Source organism: Chiloscyllium punctatum, chromosome 23 (assembly GCF_047496795.1).
Source record: "Chiloscyllium punctatum isolate Juve2018m chromosome 23, sChiPun1.3, whole genome shotgun sequence".
Taxonomy (NCBI): domain Eukaryota; kingdom Metazoa; phylum Chordata; class Chondrichthyes; order Orectolobiformes; family Hemiscylliidae; genus Chiloscyllium; species Chiloscyllium punctatum.
The window spans coordinates 53,390,503-53,417,412 of record NC_092761.1 but is presented as its reverse complement, the minus strand read 5'-3'; the positions used below and the strand labels follow the sequence as shown (position 1 = coordinate 53,417,412).

The following is a 26,910-nucleotide window of genomic DNA, read 5'->3' as shown; positions in this document are numbered from 1 at the left end:
AGTAGAGGGCCCAGCACCAATCTTTGTGGCACTCCACTGGTCACAGGCCTCCAGTCTGAAAAACAACCCTCCACCACCACCCTCTGTCTTCTACTTTTGAGCCAGTTCTGTATCTAAATGGCTAGTTCTCCCTGTATTCCATGAGATCTAACCTTGTCAAACACCTTACTGAAGTCCATATAGATCACATCTACTGCTCTGCCCTCATCAATCTTCTTTGTTACGCCTTCAAAAAACTCAATCAAGTTTGTGAGACATGATTTCCCACGCACAAAGCCATGTTGACTATCCAGAATCAGTCCTTGCCTTTCCAAATACACGTACATCTTGTCCCTCAGGATTCCCCCCAACAACTTGCCCACCACCGAGGTCAGGCTCACCGGTCTATAGTTCCCTGGCTTGCCTTTACCGTCCTTCTTAAACAGTGGCGCCACGTTTGCCAACCTCCAGTCTTCTGGCATCTCACCTGTGACTATCGATGATACAAATATCTCAGCAAGAGGCCCAGCAATCACTTCTCTAGCTTCCCACAGAGTTCTCGGCTACACCTGATCAGGTGTACTTTCTTACATTTCACTTTGTCCAATTCTATTTTAAATGATGATTTAATTTTGATCATTTATGGCAAAACATTTCTTCTGCTAAAACCTTTCCATGATTAACTTTAATTTTCTAGTGAAAATCCTGAAATCCTGATTCACAATTTACTCTAGCAATATTATTCACGATTCAGAAACCATGGTTTATGTTTCCCTGAATGCTCTGGGCACAATATTTTCCAAGCCCTTATTTATAATGCCAATGTCTCATGCTTGCCTTCATCCCAGTGAACCTTAATTGCTCCCTCTCCTTTAGGTTTAATTTTCTTGCACTATCAACAGTATTATTATGTGGCACTTACTCAATACTGTTCACTGACGCTCGGCTTAGGATCCACCAGTCATGTGACTCCTTACCCCACTGTAAGCTCCTGACACATGGACAAAGAAGCTGAACGCTAGAGGTGGGGGACAGTGCCAGTCCTTGACATCAAATCAGGATTTGATTGAATGTGGCATGAAGACACTCTTTAAGTCAATGGGAGTCAAGGAAAACTCTCTATTGGCTGCATGCACATCAACTACAAAGAAAATGATTGTGCTTGTTGGAGGTGAATCATCTCAGTCCCAGGGTATCACTACAGAATTGCGCAGGGCCCAACCATCTTCAGTTGCTCCCTGTCATAAGGTTAGAAGTGAGGAAAATAATTGAGGAATTACACCATGCAAGTTGTTATTGTTGAAACACCATCAACTGGAAGTTTTCCTCTAAGTCTCACACCATCCTGACTATGAATGATACTGCCTTTCATGTCACTGGCTTGAAACTCTAGAACACCGTCCCTAACAGCACTTGGATGCATGGACTGTGATCGGCCAAGGTGGTACCAAAATGCTTGCATTAATTATGGAATAATAGTCCAGCACAAATTACTGCAAAGGTAAGTATGTGTGTGTGTGTGTGAGGAAGAGGTAAAAGGAAAAGGAAAATGTATAATTATCTGTCAGATAGTCAAGCATCTGTTCATGTTTTGTTTGGCAAACTCGTTTAAACAGCACATCCTTTTAACCATATGTGGTCAGACCACAGTTAGAGTATTGTACACAGTTCTGGGCTCCATAACTCAGGAAGGATATACTGTCCCTGGAGCATGTTCAGAGGAGGTTCATGAGAATGGTGCCAGGAATGAAAAGCTTAATGTATGAGGAATATTTGAGACCTCTGGGTCTATACTCGATGGAGTTTAGAAGGATGAAGAGGGATCTAATTTAAACGTACAGAATACTGAATGGTTTGGACAGAGTAATGTTGGGAAGATGTTTCCATTGGTAGGAGAGCCTAGGACTCAAAGGCATGGCCTTAGAGTAAAGGGAAGACCTTTTAAAATGGAGAAAAGGAGAAATGTCTTTCGTCAGAAAGTCATGAATCTATGGAATTCATTGCCACAGAAAGCTGAGAGGGCCAGGTCATAGAATATATTTAAGATGGAGATTGATAGGTTCTTGAGTATCAAGGGGATCTAGGGTTATGGGGAGAAAGTGGGCGAATAGGGTTGAGAAACCTTTTAGCCATGATTGAATGGCAGAGCAGACTCAATGGGCTGAATGGCCTAATTTCTGTTCCTATGTCTCATGGTCTTATATTCACTGTTGCCACCTTGACACCAGTCACTCTGCGCAACACCCAAAGAAGAGGCTCAAAACCTGAATGCGAGGCTTTCTTCTTACTGTAATGACTCACAGCATTGAGGACCAAACAGTTATATAAAAAAAAATTAGAACAGAGATTTGTATTCTGAGTTTTGGTGAAAATAGATTACCTTTGACAGAAGTTATCACTAAACAGTAGAGTTGAAAGATGCCAGCTGCAACTTATTCCTTTCAACTCAACCAATATTTGAGCTGAAATGTAGCTTGCTCTGTGATCCTTTTCCAATGAACCTTATCTAGTGTAATAACCATTCTTCAACACTCACCTGTTTGTGAATGGGTGGATGGTACAGTTTTGTTTTGATTGGTCAGTTCATGCCAGTCTGGACTTTGTCCTTTTGCCTCCGGTTGTGAATGGGCAAATGATGTAGTCTTGTTTTGATTGGTGAGTTCATGCCAATCTAAGATTTGCCCTGGTGTCCCAATTTGTAAACTGGTAGATGGTATAGTCTTGTTTTGATTGGTCAGTTCATGCCAGTTTGAACTTTGCCCTTTAATTCCTGCTTGCGAATTGGTGGGTGGTGCAGCTTTGTTTTGATCGGTCAGTTCATACCAGTCTGGACTTTGACCTGGAGTCCCAATTTGTGAACTGGTAGATGATATAGTCTTGTTTTGATTGGACAGTTCATGCCAGTTTGGGCTTTCCCACTTTGACGCTACTTGTGAATGGGTAGTCGCGATAGCCTTGTAGTGAGAGGTCTGATCATGCCAATCAGGGATTTGCTCTCTGGCCTCTGACCCTGCAGCAGAAAGTTTGGTGTGGATCTCCTGACGACATCCCTCAGGTAGTTGCATATCGCTGGTTTTCAGCAGCATTGACATCATTTGAGGAGGTGACTTGCTGACATTGCCACTACCTGCTGGAGTTGTCCGAGGTGGCGATGAACCCAGTGAAACAGTTGCCATACTGCCAATCATTTCAGATACTCGGGTTGGTACAGAAATGGTCATTGGTTCCGAAATGGTCAACAGAGGAGACTTGGGTGACTTGCGTCCAATTTTTGGGGAGAAAGCATGAACTACCTTTTCTGCAAAAGAGGTTGGTTTAGCAAGTTTCTCATCAGTGGGACTTAGATCTGGAGAGAAGAAGGGACTTATCAGCTTATCAGGGGAATGAGATACTGGTTCAGAACTAGTAGCACTACCAGGAGTAAGGCAGGCACTGCCCAAATCTGATTCCTTCTTGCTGCTATTTGACTTGTCTTTGCCACTGGCTGAAGAATCCACCTGAGATGAAATGCTGTCAGGACCTGCATGTTCTGTCCTTGGTGGACTACACTGAAATGACATTGGGTCGAAGTCCAAACCAGCTGCTCCCATATCGGGTGGACTCAGTTCTACATCCTCCATTCTGGAAGACAGGAGTGCTGGCATTGGGTGCACACCTTCCTCTCTTTCACTCTCATCATTGGGTAGGTTGTCATATGAGTTACAGTGGTTGAGACCAGGAAGCCCGCCAGCATTGAAAGAAACAGAGAGAGCATCGCTGCTAGACCGAGGCCTTCTAGGTCTGTACACCTTGGATTCTCCTAGGAAAGAATAAACAGCATATCATTCACCACTAAATAAGCAACAAAACCAAGTCTTGTAGCACTCTATGTAGAAAAGTATTTCAATAGTTATGTTTTGCTTTGGCATCAGAAAGAATTTCATATCGTGCCATGTTCAGGTTGTTCAATAACTTTCTTTCAAGAGACTCTGTCAGCAGTTCCCTGCTCTCAGGTTGCACTTTAATTTTGTTAATTTTAAATCTGAAATCAAAAAATTTACGTTAAGTAAATGCATTAAGGGCTATGGACTAAAGCCACAGATCAGCCAAGATCTCAGTGAATGACAGAACAGGCTTGAGGGGCTGAGTGGCACACTTCTGTTTCGATGTTCCTAAATAACTTGGAAAAGATTGGGTATTCTTCATTTATTTGGAGAGTGAAATCCCTGCACTTCCAACACACCCTGTTAATCTAAAATCATTTTCTTTTGTTTACTGCTTACCAACAGTTACCAATGTCTTGTTAATCAAATGGAGTCAATATTTTTGCCCTTATCTCGCCACATAAATAAAGCAGAAATCCAGAAACATCAATCCAGGATGAGCACAAAGCTAGTGGGCAGATATAAATATCAACTGAAATGTCGAGGAAACTGAAACACAAGTGGGTGCAAAGTTTTCTTCTGGTCGGAACATTGATCTATTGCTGAGCAGAATTGTCCATGGTACTGAAGTTAAATGAGGTTAACTTAGGAAAGCAGGTTGCTGGGATCTGGTTATATTAACATTGATTACAAAAAATTAAGGGATGATGAGGTGGATAAGATAAGTGTAAGATTTGATAAAAGTTACTTCCATTGATGGGAGAGTTAAGAACAATTGAGCACAGTATCAAAGTTAGAGTTAGGCCATTCAGGCATGATGTCAGAAACACTACATTATGGTCCAATGAAAATCTGGATCACTCTCCTGCAAACATCTTTTGAACCTGGAGACCAAATGAAAATTGCAAACCAAGACTGATAGTATTTCATAAAACCAAAATACTGTTTATGCTGGAATATTAAAGTCATGAACATCTGTGAAGAGACAGACAGAGTTTATGACACCTTTCACAACTCAAAAAAGGTAAAAATGGAGCAGGTTTTAAACAAGTTCAGAAACAGCATGGAGGGTTAAGAAAAAAAAGGTACATTCAACAATCTTAGGTCATAACTTCTTTCCTCATTTAATTTCTTGTTGACAGCATCTACTGAGGAGTTGTTTATCCAATTTACACATCCTGTAGACCCATCATCAACCACTTTTTGCCTTGCTTCTGTTATGAAGTTGAAGGCATGCTCCGTACTTTTAAGGGAGAGTGAATGCTGTTCTGAATTAAAAGATTACAAGCACCTCTCTATGTGAGGAGATGGCAGTCCCAGTATGTACTGGAAAATCGAAAATATATAACATTTGGCTGTGAAGTGGATACCTGAGTTTTGACTGCTGTTTTTACAGCTATTCAAATTTAACCAGTTTAAATTATGCCCTAGGATACTAAAACCCAGTCCAGTTTGAATTTATTGTTTTGCTAACATTGAACCAATGAGATGATCCGATGTTGGGAATATAAAAATGCAGGCATTTTGAAAATTGGACAGAGAGCAAATACCATCGAAAGAGACCCAAGAAATTAGGAAACAATCTCTATCAAAGATACCTTTTCATATGAAACACACTCACAGTAAAAATAAAGACAAGATCCAGAAAATTCAGCAGCTAGAAGAGTGAAGTCACAGAAGACGACAGCCGCTGTGTGGTTTTGAAATTAAGTGGATGTAAATTTTAATAAGTATTTTATTGGAACAGCATATTATTATATAGTTGGAGGCAGGTAATAAGCAGTTAAGAGAAAGGGGGGGGCTTACAGTTGTGAATAGCTGTTGTTTAATGTTCACTTTCAGAGTTAAAAAATAAATAGATATTATTTTCTTCAAATAGTGGAATTTGGGAGTTCTCTATCACTCCTATTTTAACAGATTACAAGGCAAGGTGAGCTTTTCTGGGGATTTTGTTTAATTAACAGAAAGGTTCACTCTTGTTTAAAATCTGAAGCATTTTCCAGTGTCAAAGAAACATTATTGACTTGAAACTCACTTTCTCTCTTCAACTTTATTGTGTAACTGGCCAAGTATTTCCTATTTTTGTAAGCAAGGAATGGTGTGGAACCATAGAAAGTAGATGCAGTTGAGAGTCAGGTCAGCTCTGAGCTAACAGTTCTTAGGTCACAGCAGCATTTTTTTGAAATTGAGATGTTTTGTGCTCCAGTATTCGCTAGTCAACACAGCACGCCTGCAACACTTTAAATTGTCAACTTCTTTTTCCATGTACCTTTTTAATGTATCTACTTAATTCAATTAAACTGCAGAATACTGATGCCAGTTTCATATTTACTGATACACGTGAGATAATTTTTACCTCAAATCCTTCAATAATCTGGTAGAATGATCACACTAAAAGGACAATTGTTAGTTCATTCTTACCTTTGACCTGGTAAGCAAGCAGCCAAATCTAATATTGCACACAAGAATATGCAAAATGTTTAATTAAGTCTCGAGATTAATTAAATGCATGATTGAACATCATAACGTTTTACTGAGTGAGAAGCACAGATTCATTCATATAGCAAGATCAGAGAGTTATCAAAAACCCAACAATGGCTAATCCTGAACTGAAAAATGAGAGAAAAGTATTGGTCAAAAACTAAAAATCAACAAGTTTATTGAATAAAGGTTGAACATTCAGCCATAAAACTAATACACAGGCTACACAATGGCTACTAATCCACTGAATTATAGTAAATACCCGGAATCCCAGCAACACTAGGATTGCAGTCACTGCCCTCTAGTCCAGTAGCACTGGGATTACAGTCACTGCCCATTAGTCCAGTAGCACTGGGATTACAGTCACTGCCCTCTAGTCCAGTGGCACTGGGATTACAGTCACTGCCCTCTAGTCCAGTGGCACTGGGATTACAGTCACTGCCCTCTAGTCCAGTAGCACTGGGATTACAGTCACTGCCCACTAATCCAGTAGCACTGGGATTACAGTCACTGCCCTCGAGTCCAGTGGCACTGGGATTACAGTCACTGCCCTCCAGTCCAGTGGCACTGGGATTACAGTCACTGCCCTCTAGTCCAGTAGCACTGGGATTACAGTCACTGCCCTCTAGTCCAGTGGCACTGGGATTACAGTCACTGCCCTCTAGTCCAGTGGCACTGGGATTACAGTCACTGCCCTCTAGTCCAGTGGCACTGGGATTACAGTCACTGCCCTCTAGTCCAGTGGCACTGGGATTACAGTCACTGCCCTCTAGTCCAGTGGCACTGGGATTACAGTCACTGCCCTCTAGTCCAGTGGCACTGGGAATACAGTCACTGCCCTCTAGTCCAGTGGCACTGGGAATACAGTCACTGCCCTCTAGTCCAGTGGCACTGGGAATACAGTCACTGCCCTCTAGTCCAGTGGCACTGGGATTACAGTCACTGCCCTCTAGTCCAGTGGCACTGGGATTACAGTCACTGCCCTCTAGTCCAGTGGCACTGGGATTACAGTCACTGCCCACTAATCCAGTAGCACTGGGATTGCAGTCACTGCCCACTAGTCCAGTAGCACTGGGATTACAGTGACTGCCCATCAGTCCAGTAGCACTGGGATTACAGTCACTGCCCATTAGTCCTGTAGCACTGGGATTACAATCACTGCCCGCTAATCCAGTAGCACTGGGATTACAGTGACTGCCCATCAGTCCAGTAGCACTGGGATTACAGTCACTGCCCTCTAGCCCAGTAGCACTGGGATTACAGTCACTGCCCTCTAGTCCAGTAGCACTGGGATTACAGTCACTGCCCACTAATCCAGTAGCACTGGGATTACAGTCACTGCCCATTAGTCCAGTAGCACTGGGATTACAGTCACTGCACTCTAGTCCAGTAGCACTGGGATTACAGTCACTGCCCACTAATCCAGTAGCACTGGGATTACAGTCACTGCCCACTAATCCAGTAGCACTGGGATTACAGTCACTGCCCATTAGTCCTGTAGCACTGGGATTACAGTCACTGCCCGCTAATCCAGTAGCACTGGGATTACAGTGACTGCCCATCAGTCCAGTAGCACTGGGATTACAGTCACTGCCCACTAATCCAGTAGCACTGGGATTACAGTCACTGCCCTCTAGTCCAGTAGCACTGGGATTACAGTCACTGCCCATTAGTCCAGTAGCACTGGGATTACAGTCACTGCCCATTAGTCCAGTAGCACTGGGATTACAGTCACTGCCTGAAAATTCAATAACAAGGGCATTAGTTACGCGATGGAAGTCTGGTAGTTCTGTTATGTGATCGTCACTGAGCAGTTTTGTAATTTAACACACTGATCATGATAGCAGCATTTTGGAATATCAGGCTAAATGGTGCACAGTAACAATGGCTGCAAACAAATACTTGAATATGCAGCAATCAAACTGCAATATGCAAAATATGAATAATATAAAATTATTGCTTTGCACTAACCTTCAACATTGTGTAGAGATGAGAGAGATTCTTCACTTTTGGCAGACCGAAGTGTTCCTGAATCACCCCTTGCTGACAGAATGATAAAAAATAAAATCAGAAGTGTTGAGAATAAAGACTTTACCGAGTCATAATTATTAATCATGCAGCCTATAATTTCTGAGATTATAACTTTAAACCCTTGTACAGTAGTGCTTGTTAATGCCCCATGCTCTGGAACAGTAAAGACATCAGGCGGTATTCACTTGAGCAACCTGGCAGTACTCATTGCGTCCTCCTGCCTATAACAAATGGCCTCTTACACCAGATGCTGTCGTAGGGTCTCGGCAAATTCAGAAACAGAAAAGCACATGCTTTCCAAACAATCCAATAACACCCACCTGTGAAAACCATGGATTTCATTTGAGTTGGTTCACTGGGGTTACGGTGCAGTTTCCGCTTGGCTACAGATGAAGACTTGCCCAGGTTGAAGAAAGAGCGCCATGTACCAACAGGTGATTTCTTGGGTTTGCTGGTTGTCCTCTTCCTGGATAAGAACAATAAAAGATTCACTGTTAAAGTGTGCCAACCTGCATTGAAAATAAAGAACACCACAAATTACAACATGCATTTATACAAACTTTTAATACTGAAAATCGCTCTGTGATGTATCACTGAAGTGGATCAGACTAAATTGGAGACTAAAACTTGGGCACGGGCATTAGGAGACATGAGCAAAGGCTTGGCCAAAGATGTGAGCTCGGTGGAGGGTTTTCTGAGAAGTAGAGGCAAATGACAAGAATAATGACAATAAACACAATTCCCTGATCTAGAGGAGAGAAGTGGGGGAAGGGGTGGGTAGAAAGGGAGACAGAAAGGGAGAGAGCCGGGAATGAAATGTGCAAATAGCCCCAGCCCAGAGGAAGAAGAATGCAATTAGGCTTGTAATATGATGATATTGTAGCAGATTGATGAAGCCCTGTACACATTTCTAGATAACATCCACAAAAGATACTAAAAGGTGGTGATTCTGTTTTACCTGTCAATTGGGAAGTCGATGACCGTGTGGAACCTGCCCTGTAATGCTGCAGGCCCATCACCTACTTCGATGTACTTGCTGTCTGAATTCATAGGGGAGATGATCTGGACCTGTGTTCGAGCTTGGGCCTCCTCCAGGGTGAGTAGTTTGGTGGAAGGGGATGACACCAGCAAGGACTTCGGCCGAGACAGAGATGCATGCCCTGTAGAGGAGAATAGAAAAACAGAAGGGTAAATGACTATTGAAATGTTTTACTTTTATAATCTTACTGTAACAAACTGCCATATAGGGTTTGGTGGGTGTGTATAAGAGCTACCTCGCAATTATTAAAAATAAATGCACACTCCTCTCTCCCAGAGAGAATTCTATTCCTTAGCCACTCAATAGAATCCAATCTTGTAGCTCATCGCTCCTAAATCCTGTGAAGGATGCAAGGTATCAGCAGAAGGCAGACCCTACATTACGATTCCTTCATTAGCCATCCTTTTGTAGTGGGAAGTTAATTCAGAATTGGGAATAGTTGTGGCCCTTCCAAGATAGAACATTGTGAAATTCACAATGTTCTAAAATATCGAAGTTATTCTGCATTGCAGCTAAGGCACCATAAACTCCCAGTTTCAACTTGTGGGGAGAAGAATTAAAAGGAAAGGATTACTACTGTTGTTTCAAAATAAATCAGAGAAACTGATTTAGCCAGAAATTCACATTCTGACCAGTCAGTGTAAAAGATCTAAGACAGTTGCAAATTTATAATGTGTGGAGGCTCTTGTGTCAGTGATAGCATTCAAGCCTCAAGCAAGTCGTCTTGGGGTCCAAGTCCCACTTGCTCCAGTATTATGGTCTGAACAGGTTGTTTAAAAATATCTGCAATGTACAAACTCTGTGCCTAATCACCTAATCATCAAAATCTCTCTCTAAAGGGCTAATGCTAGCTGATGTATAGAATTGCGGAGAAACACACTTTTATTTTGTACCACTTTCTGTCTTGTGTTACAGCTTCAGAGAATCGAGACCAAAACATTCAATAGCAGAGCCAAATTCACCAACAGAAACAGTGGTAATGTCAGAAATGGGCACAGTAAGTTGTTTCAGTGATGAGTTCCAGGTAGATGACAGGCAGGTGGCGCCAGCAATCCTCTTCTATTTGGTTTTTAGTAGGTTTACTGGTTAGAAAAGTTCATAAAAAGTATGGTCGTAACCATTTCAGCAGACTGTTTCTGCAGAAAGGACCAGAAAACAGCAGTCCTGATTGAACGTAAGTACAACAGTCTTGTGATCCCAAAATTGACATCAGACAAAAACAGTCAATGTGATGAGTCCGGAATCATAATGTGGAGAATGAACTGGGACCTACCTGCTCCTTCTCTCATTACTGAGCTGATTTTGGAGCTGAACAGCATGTCCACATGATTCAGGATAAATTCCACCACCACAGACTGAATCCGAACCTCCATAAAGGCAGCAGTACCACTGAAACAGGCTGATTCAATCTGCCGGGACCTGGGAATAGAGAAGCCAAAATGAAAATGGAAAACATTCATTTTCCTCCTGTAACAGTAATGGTCTGAACAGGGGCACCTCCTAAGAAAGAGGCAACTTTCTGTTATAAGAGACTTGCTCCAATGTAAACCCTACTTACATACACCATTTACAAACATACAAAAATTAGGAGTCAGAGTAGGTCATTTACTCTCTTGAGTCTGCTCTTATTCAAACATTCATAGCTTATCTGATTATGGCCTCATCTAGGAGAAAGTGATAACCTCTGATTCCCTTGTTAATCAAGAATCTACCTCCCTCTGCTTTATAAATATTCAGTGACCCTGCTTCCAGTGCCTTCTGGGGAAGCGAGTTCCAAAGATTGATGACCCTCAGACAGAAAAAAAAACTCCTCGTTGTCTTAAATGGAAGACTCCTAAATTTTTAAAATCAAATTCCATAGTCCTAGTGTCACTTGCAAGGGGGATCCTAATTTCAGCGCTTACTCTGCCAAATCCCATCAGGGTCATATATGTTTCAATAAGACCACCTGTCATCCTTCAATGAGATCACCCCTCATCCTTCTAAACTCCTGAGGATTCACACCCAGCCTGTGCAACCTGTCCTTGCAAGATAAGCATGGCTCAATCCAAATATATAAAGTGAATAAACCTTCTCTGAATTGCTTCCAGCACATTGTTAATCTCTCCTTAAGTAAGGAGAGCAAACTGTATTTAGGACACTTCCTGTCTCACCTACACTATTTTTAACTCCATATATTCAAACCAGAGATTTCTGTAGGCTGTTCTGATGCCTTTTGTCACTGCCTAACTCTCGTGCTAATTGTCACAGTGGTGCTGACTGCAAAACTCTGCTAGCGGTTGACTATTTTGAATCTAACAAGTTTGTGTCACAGTAAAGTCCCATGTACACCTAACGTCACAATTTTTACCTCATAGTTAATAGCATGAACGTTCTTACCTGAGAAGATTTGGAGCCCAAACGATAGCCAGGTTCTTAGTATGCATGTTGGTGATGTAACTGAAAGTCGCTAATCGAGCTAGGTGCCTCATCAGGAACTCCAGGGTCCTGAACAAAGAGATCACAAGTTAGTCAAGGCTCAGTAAAATATCAACAATGGACATTAGAAGGGACTTCACGCATATGGTAGTTATGCTTCACCTTAGTGATGTCAAGACAGCCAGGAGGCAAAGAAGAAAGCAGTTATAAAATGCAATATTTTGGTGATATTAATGCAATTCTGTCTGGATATGGGCAAATTAATGCAATTTTGAGAAAGTGATAAGGTTGCCTGAAGTGAAGGGAGCAGGAATAACAGCACACAACAACCTAAAACAGTCACCAAAAGAAGAGTGCTTTACAATGCCTGTGCCAACAGTTGCGATTATGAGACAGTGCCCTAAATGCAGCATACTCAAAGAATGCTGATGGGGATTGTTGTGACAGTGTAACCAGCGTGGGGTTACTGCAGGTCAGAGATACGACCAACCATCCAAACCTACCCACGTTCGAGTTCTAATAGTCTTCCTTTGTGTTCTGTAATTGTATTTCTGCATTAGAAATTAGAATGACTATTACAACTGTTAATCGGAACATAGAGATATCGTCCATTTGATATTCAGCCTACTACATCTTTTCAGTGCAAACTTTATCACAGCAAAGCTCATTCTGAATAATCGAAAACATGGAAGTATTGTAAACTGTGGGGCGAAGACAAAGATACATTTCAAGAGGTCGGACCAAAGTCCAGAAGGCTGCAAAATGCCCGGTGTTTGCGCTGTGACTCTACATTGGAGAAACCAAATAGAGACTGGGTGACCACTTTGCAGAATACCTCCAGTCTACGCACAAGCATTATCCCAACCATGCAGTTGTTGGTTATTTTAACAGTGACCTGCTCACATACTCATGTGTTTGTGCTTGGCATGCTGCAGCGTTCCAGTGAATCCCAGCACAAACTGGAGGAACAACACGGGCGGCACGGTGGCACAGTGGTTAGCACTGCTGCCTCGCAGCGCTGGAGACCCGGGTTCAATTCCCGCCTCAGGCGACTGACTGTGTGGAGTTTGCACGTTCTCCCCGTGTCTGCGTGGGTTTCCTCTGGGTGCTCCAGTTTCCTCCCACAGTCCAAAGATGTGCAGGTCAGGTGAATTGGCCATGCTAAATTGCCCGTAGTGTTAGGTAAGGGATAGATGTAGGGGTATGGGTGGGTTACGCTTCGGCGGGGTGGTGTGGACTTGTTGGGCCGAAGGGCCTGTTTCCACACTGTAAGTAATCTAATCTAATCTAATCTCATCTTCAGACAAGGCACTTTACAGCCTTCTGGACTTAATATTGAGTTCAACACCTTTAGATTGTTGAACTAACTCCCATTTCTTCCTTTTCCTTTAGCTTGTCACATTCTGTTATCATGTCCTCTCTCCCCTCCACGCCCCATCCCGGTGGGACTGTGTCACCTTTCAAGGCTGGCAGGAGACACGCCACTGTTCTGCTATTCTCACATTCTGACCATTTAATCTGAACTATCAACATCTTTTCTCCATCAGCACCTACACCTACTACACCCACACACGTCCCTGCGCCCCCATAAACTATTGCATGAATGCTGTCCCCTGCACACTTCAGCTCTGATGAAGAGTCATCTAGACTCAAAACATTAGCTTGCTCTCTCTCTCTCTCTATGGACGCTGCCTGACCTGCTGTAATCTCCAGCATTTGTTGTTTTCAGTAAACTTCCAGAGGAATGGGCAGACAGGTGGCAGATGAAATTCAATGCAAAGAACTGCAAAATGATGCTTTTCTTCATTGCTCTTCCCAAAGTACAATATAAAAGAGTGCAGATGCAGACAGATCCCAGGATATATATGCATAAACCACTGAAAGTTGCAAATTGAGAAATCTGTTAATAGTGCATTCGGGTTCACGAATCATTAAGAGATTTGAATGATAGATATATAAAGTGAGGCCGCAGGTCAGTGAATGACAGAAGGGGGTGAATTGCCTACTCATGTTGATATGTTCCAATAATAGTTGTTAAAAATCATGGAAAGATTAGAAATGAAGTCAAGAAACAGAGGACACAGGTTTAAAGTGATTGGTAGAAAGCAACATAATAAAACACTATGTAGTGGGTAGGATTAGGAATGCACTGCCTGACTGAGATGGTTCAATTTTAATTTTCAAAAGAAAGTAGTTTATTGGGAAACAAAATTAGAGCTGCAGAGAAAAAAAAAGGGTAAATATGATGAACTGCCACTCTTGCAGGAAGCCAGTACAAGCAGGGTGGACTTTCTTTTACATTGTAACCATTCTCTGATTTTAAATGAAAGAACAGGCACTTGGAACTGTTGCCCAGTTTTACAAGGATTAAGCAGGTCGGAGTATGCATACCTGTAATGAGGAGGAGGAAGTTGCTGGATGACATCGTGAATTTTAATCAAGCGATCCTCATCTGAAGCCACTGATACAGAATCCTGCAGAACACAAAGCAGCTACAGTCAGCTTCCTTTCACTGAACACACCAAATTCTGTCCTCACTGAAGAATGCCATCCAGCCTCCAGATTGACGACAGTCACCCCATGTCCCTAAAACAGTGTTTTACATGGAAGGTGGGGGTACTAGTAAGTTATTAAACATTCCCAAGCACTACTGAGGGTGCAAGTGAGCCATCTTCTTGAACTGCTGTAGTGTACATGGTGCAGCTACACCAACACGGTTTTTAGGAAAGTATTTCTAGGATTTTGCCCAAGCAACAGTAAGGAATGATGATATGATTACAAGGCAAGGTGATGTGCATCTTGGAGGGAAGCTTGCAGGTGGTGGTGTTCCGACACATCTGTATTCGTCTTTCCCGGGGGGGTGAAGGATTGGTGATTTTCAGGAAAGCTACATTTTAGTTTTCAGGGACTCCTTTTTCATTATGTCCAACTCATTTTATAGCTGATGCAGTCACATATTAACAATATCCTCTGTATATGTGCTTAGATATGGGGTGCTTGGGCTCTCACAGAAACAGAATTAGAAGATTTTTATCAAAATCCCAATAATTACCAACCATCCATTGACATTACCAAAGACATAAGACACAACGACAGCATTAACTTCCTGGATGACACAGTATTTAAAGTGGCACAAGACAACAGAGGAAGTTGAGGCAAACTTTAATACAGAAAAAGCATCATTCTGAAGAAACTTTCAGCAGATTGGTGAGGATACAGCTAATGCATTTCCATTGCATATGCAGAAAGCTGGAACATTTTAGACAAGTAATTATGACCTTTTTACTGCACCTCAGATCTCAATGCCAGAATTAAATGTAACAATTGACACATGGTCTTCATTACCAACTTATTTACCTGTTCAGCTGTTTTCAAGGAACTCTAAACATGTACACCAAGGTCCCTCAAATCCTCTGTCTGACCATTTGACCTTTAGTCCCTTGATTAGTCCTCCCAAAATGCATCAGCTTTCATATTTCAGGATTAAATTCCATTTGCCAGAGTTCAGTCCATCTGACCAGTCCGCCTATATCATATTGTAGTCCAAGGCTTTTGTGGAAGAATAAAATGTTTTGGAAGCCAGCATGAAGGGTAGAGTAGCTGGAGGGTTTAATTTAGTATTGCTAATAGCTAGGGGTAAGCAAAAATAAACTGCAGCTTAAACAAGCTGGCATCTTTTGGCCAGGGTCCATGGGAAAGCAGATGGCCTGGGAAAGAACAGTCAGTCCAAATGAACTGCACCAGTATTTACTTCCTATCAGTCAGGCCAATTATTGCAATTTTGTACTTACTGCTTTGCTGAACAAAGAGTCACAGAGATTTCCCCCATGTTTATGTTATTAAAAGGCTACATCTTGAATCACTTGTTGAAGTTGTTACCTATAATGTGAATAGGTACTCTCCCCTTGCATGCAAGAAAAATAAAGATTGGTTTGGACAAAGGAGTCATTTGTCAGAGTCTTGTTTCGGATCGATAAAAGACTTCAACAGCTTACTTGGAGGTTCCACCAAGATCGCTTGCTGTTCACGGAGAAATAAGAGTGGGAAGAGGAACCACCCTCTGAGGTGGAACCCTGAGATGGCCAGCGGCCACCCTTGATCACCAAGTGGGTTCAGTTCATGGATAGGGTGGCATTGCTGCCTGTCTACCTCTGCGAAGGTACTGCAATCAAAAAGGCTTATTTCCATGCTTAATTTACTATTGCTCCACGATCAGACCCATGGACCTGTCTGGTGAGACTTTGCTCAAGAAACAAAACAGAATTGATAAAAGGTTGGTTTGAATTTATTTAGTTTGATAGTTTTGTTTTAAGATTAGATTCCCTACAGTATGGAAACAGGTCCTTTGGCCCATCAAGCAAACTGACCCTCCGAAAAGTAACCCACCCAGACCCATTCCCCAGCCCTATATTTACTCCTAACTAATGCACTTAACAGTATGGGCAATTTAGTATGACCAATTCACCCGACTTGCACATCTTTGGATTGTGGGAGGAAACTGGAGAAAACCCACACGGACACGGGAAGAATGTGCAAACTCCACATACACAGGCACCAGAGGCTAGAATCGAATCTGGGTCCCTGGCACTGTGAGGCAGTAGTGCTAAGCACTTAGCCATATGCTGCCCCAAATAGTTGTTCGTGTGTGCAAAATAAAGATTGGTTTGGGCAAAGGAATCATTTGTAGAGTCTTTTAGAACATAGAACATAGAACAATACAGCACAGAACAGGCCCTTCGGCCCACGATGTTGTGCCGAACTTCTAACCTAGATTAAGCACCCATCCATGTACCTATCCAAATGCCGCTTAAAGGTCGCCAATGAATCTGACTCTACTACTCCCACGGGCAGCGCATTCCATGCCCCCACCACTCTCTGGGTAAAGAACCCACCCCTGACATCTCCCCTATACCTTCCACCCTTCACCTTAAATTTATGTCCCCTTGGATCAAAAAAAGACAACACCACTTGCCTTAGCATTGAGAACAGGAAAATACCACCTGAGGCAGTCGGCAGTGGCAGGCATGTGAGAGAGAGTGAGCGAGAGCGACAGCAAGGGAAAGAGCAGGCAGCTCGAGGTGGCAGTGGGAGGAGGAACAGGCTGAAAGACAAAGAAAACAGGCAGTCCAGCCCAGGGTAGCAGCAGGGACAATGTTGAGCTTGGAGCAGGGGAGGTTGAGCCCAGCATGGCTTGGTACTTATGACTGTGGTGTTGAACTATTAACTGTGTTTCTTTGTTTTGCTATTTTTTTGTAAGAAGGACTATAATGCTCTTTAGTGAATTTCTGCAGTGCATCGTGTAGATAGTGTACACTGCTGCTACTAAGCGTCAGTGGTAGAGAGAGTGGACATTTGTGAATGTGGTGCCAATCAAGTGGGCTGCTTTGTCATAGATGGTGTCAAGGCCCTGGAGTGTTGTTGGAGGTGCTCTTATCCAGATAAATGAGAATATTCCATCACACTCTTGAATTAAACCTTGTTGATGGCGGACAGGCATTGGAGAGTCAGAAGGTGAATAACTTGCTTTGGTATTCCTGGCCCCTGATCGCCTCCTATAGCCACTGTGGTTATGTAGCAAGTCCAGTTGTCTTTCTGGTCAATGGTAATCCTAAGGATGTTGATAATGGGGAATTTAGTGATGGTAACACTACTGAATGGCAAGGGCTGTTGTTAGATTGTGTCTTATTGGTCATGGTCATGGCCTGGCATTTGTGTGATGTGAATCTAACTTGCTACTTGTTAGTCGAAGCCTGGATACGGTCCAGATCTTGTTGTATTTGATTATGGACTGCTTCAGTGTCTGAGGAGTCATGAATGTGTAATAATTAGCAAACACACCCTTCTGACCTTCTGAAGGAGGGAAAGTCATTGATAAAGCAGCTGGGGATGGATGGACCCAGGACACCACTCGGAGATACTCCTGCAGAGGTGCCATGGAACTGAGGTGATCTCGAACAACTATAACCATCTTCTTACGTACCAAGTATGACTCCAATCAGCAGAGTTTCATCCCCGATACCAGTTTCTTTTATTGCATTCAGCAACTGATTATTCAGGAAAAATCAGGGTATTTTCCCTCTTGTGATAAAACACCTTGCTGGAAGCAGACTGTGGACTTGATAAGGTTTTCTTGCTGAATGTTCACTTGCAAATACACACACTGGAGACAGAATGTACGATCTGTGCTTTCTCACAGGAAGGAGTGAAAGCCAATATGAGCTGGTGAGAGCCAGCAAGGAGTGAGTGTCAGGGCCCCTTGACTTGGAGAGGAGATTGGGTCATCTAGCATCTGTGCTGGGAAAGCAAGAGTGGGAATGTAAGTGATGTTCAGTGGACCCATAGCAAGGTGTGGCTTTAAACCCTTCTAGTGCTGATAACCCAATTGCCATGTTTAAGCTGCTGGCGACAGTTTGCTGGCTATTGTGGAGTTCTGTACAACCATGGCCATTTCATTACATTGTCATGAACTGCTGATGGCCTGCTTAATTCATTGATTGTGAAAGTACTCACTGAGAATTTCTCATACAGCTGGTAGGTTAACAGTGGATTTGGTAGCTCTCTAAAGTAGAGCTTACACAGAGACCCAACACAATGGATATCCTGGAGGTAAAGATCCTTTGTTAACTCGGGAATCTGCTCAGAGTCAAACTCATGTCTGCAAGAGGAAAGAGACAAAATCAGCTCACAGTAACTCAGTGCTGAACCATAAACAGGAAGTATTCAATGAACAGTTGAGCTAATACTTCTTTCCCGTTGAGCTGCAGTAATTTACAAATGAAGCTCTTGATCTTAATCACTACTGTAGCTTTACTCAAATTCCCTCAAGCAGCCAATGGTAGTTGCACATATCAAACCAATGGTTATATCACATTAGAACAGAGGTGGCCATTTGGATTCAACTGCATTCTACCATACAATTTGATTAAAGTTGATCTGCATCTTAACTTCATTCTCCTACATTCGATTGATACAATATTGTTGACTGTTTAACAATACTGTATCTATTGAAAACGTTCAAATGAACCCCAGTTTCCCCAGGGGAAAAAAAGTGACAGGTTTCCACTACCCACGTGGGGAAGTGTTTCCTGAAACCATCCCTTTTAATTTTGGTATAAGTCTGATGAATGTGCACTATAATCACTCTAAGGCCAATACATCCTTCTTGAACTTTAGTGAACTGAATGTAGTACATCTAACCAGATTTGAACAGGGCAGACTGTCTCACTAAAAATTTCTTAACTTTCAAGGCATAGCGTTTCCACAGGCAATTTAATGCACAAGAATGGGGCTGACTGAGACAACATTTTCAGCCAGGACAGGGTGAAGGTTGAAAGCCTGTAACTCTGACCACAGCGGCTTTGTATTCCAGCTGGAAAACATTCTGTTTAGTAAAAGCAAGATTGCACGTGGCTCAACTTGTGGTTATCCCATACATTTGCACATTTGATTTTAACACAAGAGACTATGTACTATTTCTAGACAATGCTAAGCCATGTGAGTTAAGATCAGAACATTCAGCAGACAGGGAATCGGGCAAAAGTCAAAGGAAGAGGTAGCTTAGAACATGCAATAAAATCATTTAAACATCTGCTTAATGTCTCTTCTCATGCTCTGCCAAGTCTGGGATTCATTATATAAAGAAACCATAGAACAAACAAAGCTTTTTGAAGAGGACTTTGGGAAAGAATTTGTACTGTTAATGATTTAAAAATAGAAAATGTAACAACATACATCGATACCTTTATCATTGCAAAATATCTCAAGGAACTTCACAGAATGGCTCATTGTGCGCTCACTAGCAGTGTTAAACTGAGAATCAGTGCCCATGGCAACATTTCCCCTACATTCTGAGTGTCTATTATATCAAATTGTGTTTGGATTAAAAGACTGGAGAACAAATTTTAAAAATGCAAGATCGCTTACCCACTGTTCCCTAGACAAGATAATTTCTAGTTATAAATTCAACAAAAAGATGAAGAGCAATCATTAGAATTGTGATCCTATCTCATTGAGCTCAGAGGGATCTACGCCTTAAACTTTGTGAGTCAGCTGCTATTACTGAAAATTTAACACAGTACAGATGAATCGTGATGTCATGCAACATAAACATAAATGTGTTTATACAGGTCGTGCGTAAAATCACACCATTGTTGTTTCAGTAAAATTATCTTGTTCTTTACAAAAATGGGTACATTGTTGACAGAATAATCAGACAGCAGTTTAAATAGGTTTCAGTGACAAATGTTCAAAGAATCACAAACTTTAAAAAAAATTTGGAAGCACACTTGAAATATCATAACATTTAAGGCTATAGGCCCAGCACTGGAAAGTGGGACTGGTGTAAATTTAGCACAGCTGTAGTGGTACTGACTCAATGGGTTGAAGGGTATCTTCAGTATTGTATGATTTAGAGGAGCCAGTGTTGGACTCGGGTGTACAAAGTTAAAAATCACATAATGCCAGGTTATAGTCCAACAGGTTTATTTGGAAGCACTAGCTTTCAAGTGCTGCACCTTCATCAGGTGGTTGTGAGGAGCAGTGCTCCGAAAGCTAGTGCTTCCAAATAAACCTGTTGGACTATAACCTGGCGTTGTGCGATTTTTAACTTCAGAATTGTATGATTCTACGATTTTATAATAGTTAATGCAAAACCCTAGGTCATCTTCAAGTACAAAATGGGATATTTAAACATTCTGTTCAGTTTGTTTACAGTCTTAACACCATTAGCTCTGAGGGAACAAAATACAGATTAACCAAAGCAAGTCCTCAGAAAACACCAATCTACCAGAAATTATAACTTTCAAAAGGGCCAGACCACACACTGGGACACCACAGCCAAACATCTATTTTCAGCATCTAATCACATGCACATATCCAAACCAGACGGACAAAAATAATTTACAATTTTGTAGTACTTTCCACCAACTTTAAAATATTCCAAAGTTCTTCCAGCAAGTCAGTCATTGATGGAAAGCATGAATACCTTTAGCACAGGATCAGAAGAGCAACTTAACTAGAATCTAACCCCACAAATGCACATCTTTAAAAAGCTTAAATAGCACCAGAACTATGCTTGAGAATCATTTTAGAAGGTAGAAAGTCAAGCACTATAAATGATGTGGAGGAGCTGGGGTGGACAAGGTTAAAAATCACAACACCAGGTTATAGTCCAACAGGTTTATTTGGAAGCATTAGCTGGTCCTTCCTCAGGCAGCTGTGGACCAGGATCATAAGACACAATTTATAGCAAAATCTTTACTACACATTCTGTGTCTTATGGTCCTGCTCCACAGCCATCTGATGAACGAGCAGAAGTCTAAAAGCTAATGCTTCCAAATAAATCTGCTGCACTATAACCAATTACTATAAAGTCAGAACACTCAATGTGATATGCAGAAGAAATAGTTATGGGATGGGGTAAATGTAGTGAGATTGAGAAGAAAATTGTGGTTTATGCAAACCCTACAGTTCTACTCAACTCTAGAACACTATCATGTTCAAAAATGCATAAAGCATTTCACTTAGTGAAATTTGACCAGTTAACGTGATTGAGTGGCAATTTTGTACTCATTTCATGCATATTTTTATCTCTAAAGGGAAGCATGGCATTAATTTGGTATCTAATATTCATGTTAAAAAGGCACTTTGTGAAACTTTCATCTCAATCTTGTGATTGATGTGGTGCTAATTCAGCAGAATTGTATAGCATAAAAGCAGACCCTTCAGCCCACCATGTCTGTGCCAACAACAAACACTAAACTGCACAAGTCCCACTGCCTACTTTGTACTGGTATTAAGTTTTTATTCAGATAATGTTCAATGTTGCAAGAGTACCTGCCACCAGCACCCTGTCAGACAGCGCATTCCAGATTTCTACCACCCTCCAAGTGCAAAGTTTACTTCAGATCTCCTTTAAACCACTTACTCACCTTAAACTTATGCCCTCTGGTCTTAGACACATCTGGCATGGGGCAAAGATTATTATGATCTACTCTTGTCTATGCCCCTCATAACTCTGTATACCTTGATCAAATTCCCCACAGTCTCCTCTGCTCTAAGGAAAACAAACTCAGCTACGCAGTCACTCCTGAGACCTTCCTTCTCAGCAATATCCTGGTGAATCTCTGCTGCACCCAGTCCAGTGCAATCACACCCCTTGGACTGTGCGCGTCTGTGCAGTATTCCACCTGTGGCCTAACTCTTACTTTATAAAGTTGTAACAAGATTTCTTGCTTCTACATTCTACGCCCCAACAACTGAAGGAAAGCATCCTGTATGCCTTCTTCACTGCCGTGTCTGTTAATACCTTCTGGGATCTATGGACTTGTACACCAAGGTCCCTTTGTTTTTCAGTAGTCCTTAGGAACTTACAATTCATTGCTATATCCTTTCCTTAATTGACCTCCCAAAATGCATCACCTGATATTTATCAGGATTAAATTCCACTTACAATTGTTCTGCCCAATTTACCAGCTGATCAATATTAGACTGCAGCCTGAGACCAACCTCCTCACTTTCAGCAATGTCAATTTTCATGTCATCTGAGATCTTACTAATTATACCTTCTACATTCACATCCAAGCACAAAATGCACATAACAAACAGCAAATATGCCAGCATTTATTCTGTAGTACACAGCTAGTCACAGGCTGCCAATCACAAAAAAATAACCCTCCACTATCACCTCCTATTTGTAAGCCAATTTTGGATCAGTTTGCCAACTTGCCTTGGATCCCATGACTTCTTACCATTTGGACCAACTTTCCATACGGGACCATGCCAAAAGCCTTATTGAAGTCCATGTAAACCACATCAACTGCACTATCTTCATCAATACATGCAGTCACCTTTTCAAAAAAAAAACTCAACTAAATAGAGAGGTTCTCATTCTAACAAATCTGTGCTGACTATCCCTGATCAATTCCTGTCTTTCCAGATATTGATTAATCCTGTCTCTCAGAAAATGTTCCCAATAATTTCTGTACCAATGACATCAGACTAACAGGTCTGTAATTATCTGGCCGATCCCTGCTGCCTTTCTTGAACAAAAGAACCACATTAGCTATCCTCCAGTCTTCTGGTACTTCACTTGTAGTCTGCAAAGTATTAAACATCTCTGCCAGAGTCCCAACAATCTCCTCCCTTGCCTCCGATAGCAGACCGGGGTATATTTTATAGGGCATGAGGGAGAATTCTGAGGGCCACCAGGCTCAAAGCATTAAATCTAATTTCTTTTCATAGATGCTGTCAGAACAGCTGAGGTTTTCCAGCAATAACTTTTTTTTAATATCTTCTCAGGCCCTGGGGTTTAATGCACCTTTATGTTTGTTAAAACAGCTAACACCTTTTCCTTGTTAACCACATTATCCCAACTAAAAGACATGGCTACAATGTCTTTATTCTGTGTGAATACGGATGAGAAATATTCATTTAAGGCCTCACCAATGTCCTCTAGGTCCATGCACAGGTTGCCCCTTTGGTTTCAAATAAGATCCATTCCTTCCCTTGTAATCCTCTTACTCTTAATACACTTATAAAATACCTTGGGGTTCTCCTTAACCCTATCAGCCAAAGGTATTTTCTGGCCTTCCTTTGTGCTAATTTCCATTTTAAGCAACTTTTCACACGCTATACTTTTGAAGGGCATTCTCTGTTTAAATGCACTATACCAGATATATGCTTTCTTCCTTTTCAGTATCAACCTTTTGATACCTTTCTCATCCAGAGTTTCCTGGAATTGCTCCCCTTACCTTTCACTCATATAGGCTCATGCCAACCTGAATTCTCACTGTACTACTTCAAATTGGCCTTCCTCTAATTATACTTAACTTCTGCACAATCATTATCCTCTTCCATAATGGTTTTGAAAGTTAGAGTTCTGGTTACTGTCTGCAAATTGCTTACCCACTGAAACTTCAACCACTTGACCAGCTTCAATCCTCCGGACTGGGTTTAGCACTGCCCTGTCTCTAGTAGGGCTGGCTTCATACTGGCACCAGAAGCTCTCCTGGATGTACTCGAAAAACTCCATCCCATCTGATTCCAGTTAATGTTACCAAGTTGAAATCCCTTACAACTACAACCCTGCTTCTCTCCCAGTTTTGAGATTTGCCGACATATCTACTCCTTGGACTTCTGTGACTGTTGGCAGGCCTGTGGAACAATCCCAGCAAAGTAGTCACTCTTTTAATTCTATATTCATAATTATTAATAGACAAACAAATAACTAATTTATGTACAAGTCAGCCAACAAATAAGATAAATACACAGTGGATTTTTTTTAAGCATTAGTTATAGTATTAGTGTTGGTCAGGACAGCAACAGAATTAGTTATCTCTCTTTTAGATCTTCAGCAGGCAGACAAGGCCTAGATTTAATTAATGTCTCATCTATGAAATATCTGCAACACTGCAGCACTTTCAACACCACACAGTTTTCACCTGATCACGCACTCAGGTGTTTGGGGTGACTTGTTGATCCAAAGGCAAAAGTACAAGAATGTGCTAAGTTGGAACTAGTACTAATCATTTAATCAGTGCTATATTCTTGGAAATGCATAAATATGTGGCCAATAGGCAAAAACATGACAGTAACTGTTGGTGTAACCTGTACTCCAGGGAGAGTCAGCAGCTGTGGAAACTGTACCCCATTGACAGGAAATGTCAGCAGAATGTGAAAACCAGTAATACCAATCTCTGTGGTACCTTTAATTCAGTGAGAATCAGTGCTACAGGAAAGGAGGGAAATAAATAACAGTCAAAAGTAGAAAGTTAATTCTGACTTGAGATAGAAAGTAAAACAGTCACAGTGCAAAATTCATCTGAAAACACCCACATGATCAGCATAGGTAAGCATTTTAGTAACAACATTTGCAAATACTTGCTGATGGAAGAGCGTCCAATTCAGACATTAGGTTTGATATGAAACTATACCACTGGACTGCAAAGAAGCATCAATTAAGCCACCTGACTGAACAGTTCACACATAAATCAAAGATCCAAATGCTAGGTTGACTACGCAGGACCTATAAAGTTTGTTTTACGGTTAGAGAATTTACAATGAATTGGCTGTTAAGTCAGAGTTTTCATCAAATTGTTCAGAGGTTCCTAATCTGGGGACATACAATAAGGTTACCAGTTGGTGCAGAAGGAGAAATCTAAGCGCAAGGCCTGGATTTTCAAGGAGTTGGGCCAAGTCAGAGGCCTTTAGCATTGAAGAGAGAGTCCCAATTCCAGGATTTCCACCTCCATGCAACACAGGATAAGGATGCAGGTAACTAGCCACATGCAGTGCTTCCACCATTTCCAGCTCAATTCCATTTCAAACCCTGCCATCCGACAATTTTGATAGAACTGAGCCCATTCAGTCAGTAGATATAGTTCACCACATTTCAGAATGGATCAGAATAAATGAATGACAGGTGATCCTCAGTCCTGATGGAGGGACCAATAAAATCAGCCATTCAACATTCCTTTTGAAATATATTGCCCCTTTTGTCTTCTCAAAGCTATCAGTCATCTATAGTGTCAATGACAAATTGCATTTATGCACTTTGTCTCTCATAATATTATGCAAATAAATGACAAAGAAAATTTACAACCCAGGAACAGGCCCTTCGGCCCTCCAAGCCTCAGCCGATCCAAATCAACTGTCTAAACCTGTCGCTCAATTCCTAAGCATCTGTAGCCCTCTGCTCACCATCTACTCATGCATCTATCTAGATGTATCTTAAATGAATCTACTGTGCCTGCCTCTACCACCTCTGCTGGCACCACGTTCCAGACACCCACCACCCTCTGTGTGAAGTACTTGCCAGGTGTATCTCCCTTAAACTGAGATTGCTGGGGCCTCTGACAGATATTTGTATCCTCTTCAGCCTCAGGCAAGGCCCAGAGACTGGAGAAAAGCCAACCCTATACATTTGTTCAAGGAAGACAACAGGGATAATCCATAAAATTAAAGTCCGGTGAGTTTACATCAGTGATAGGGAAATTACTCGAGAAGATTCTTACAGACAGTGTTTGCCCCCATTTGGAAAGGAATGGACTTATTTGGGATAGTTAGCATGGTTTTATTTGGGGGAGGTCTTGTCTCACAAATTGATTAAGTTCTTGGAGGAAGTGACGAAGATGATTGACGAGGGTAGGGCGATGGGTATTGTCTATTTGTACTTCACTAAAGCATTTGACGTGGACCACCTCATGGTAGCCTGGTCTAAAAGAGTAAATCGCATGGGATACATAGTGAGTTGGTAAGTTGGATAAAAAATCAGCTTGGTCAGAGAAGACCAATGGTAGTCGTGGAGTGGTGCTTTTCTGACTGGAAGTCTGTGACCAATGCTGTTCCACAAAGATCAATGTTGGGGCTTCTGTTGTTTGTAATAAATAAATAAATGATTTTGATGAAAATGTAGGTGTTCTGATTAGTAAGTGTGTAAATGAGATGAAAATTGGTGGAGCTATGAATAGTGAGGAAGATTGTCAATGGATACAGCAGGAAATAGATCTGTTGGAAAGTTGTGCTGAGAAACGGCAGATTAGAGTTTAATGCTATCAGGTGTGAAGTGACGCATTTTGGGAGGTGAAATGCAAGAGGAAAGTACACAATAAATGGCAGGATCCTTAGGAGTAATGATGTGCAAAGGAATCTTGTGTAACAAGTCCATTGCTCCCAAAAGTGACAACTCAAGTGGATAAAGTGCGAAGAAAGGTGTATGGCATGCTTGCCTTCATTGGTCAGGGCATTGAGCATTTACGTTGGCAAGTCATGATGCAGCTGTATAAACTTAAGTTAGGTCACATTTAGAATAATACGTGCAATTCTTGTTGCCACACAGGAAGGATGTGGAGGCTTTGGATACAGTGCAAGAAGTTAACCAGGATGTTGCCTGGATTGGAGTATGAGAACTATAAGGAGAGTTTGGACAAACTTGGATTATGTTTGCTAGCATGTCAGAGGCTAAGGGGGCAACTTAATAAAAGTATATACAATTATGAGACACATGGATAAGGTGGATACTCAGAGGAAATATGGAAATACAAAATTCTATGGAAAAAAAAAAGTTTAAAGGACATATGTGAGGCAAGCTTTTTCTTTATG

General features: G+C 41.6%; 1 protein-coding gene across 8 annotated transcripts in view; it reads right to left on the bottom strand.

The window, feature by feature from the left end:
* Window positions 1-26,910, bottom strand: part of arhgap32b (Rho GTPase activating protein 32b) — a 572,293-nt gene that overhangs the window by 11,547 nt on the left and 533,836 nt on the right. For all 8 annotated transcript variants that reach the window (XM_072593008.1, XM_072593005.1, XM_072593009.1 and 5 more), the window contains 8 exons: window positions 18,322-18,466; window positions 14,203-14,285; window positions 11,773-11,880; window positions 10,667-10,812; window positions 9,313-9,514; window positions 8,675-8,820; window positions 8,295-8,366; window positions 2,516-3,778 (listed from right to left, as the gene is read on the bottom strand). In XM_072593008.1, the coding sequence (XP_072449109.1) occupies window positions 2,516-3,778; window positions 8,295-8,366; window positions 8,675-8,820; window positions 9,313-9,514; window positions 10,667-10,812; window positions 11,773-11,880; window positions 14,203-14,285; window positions 18,322-18,466 (2,165 nt within the window). The remainder of the gene's footprint in view (window positions 1-2,515; window positions 3,779-8,294; window positions 8,367-8,674; window positions 8,821-9,312; window positions 9,515-10,666; window positions 10,813-11,772; window positions 11,881-14,202; window positions 14,286-18,321; window positions 18,467-26,910) is intronic.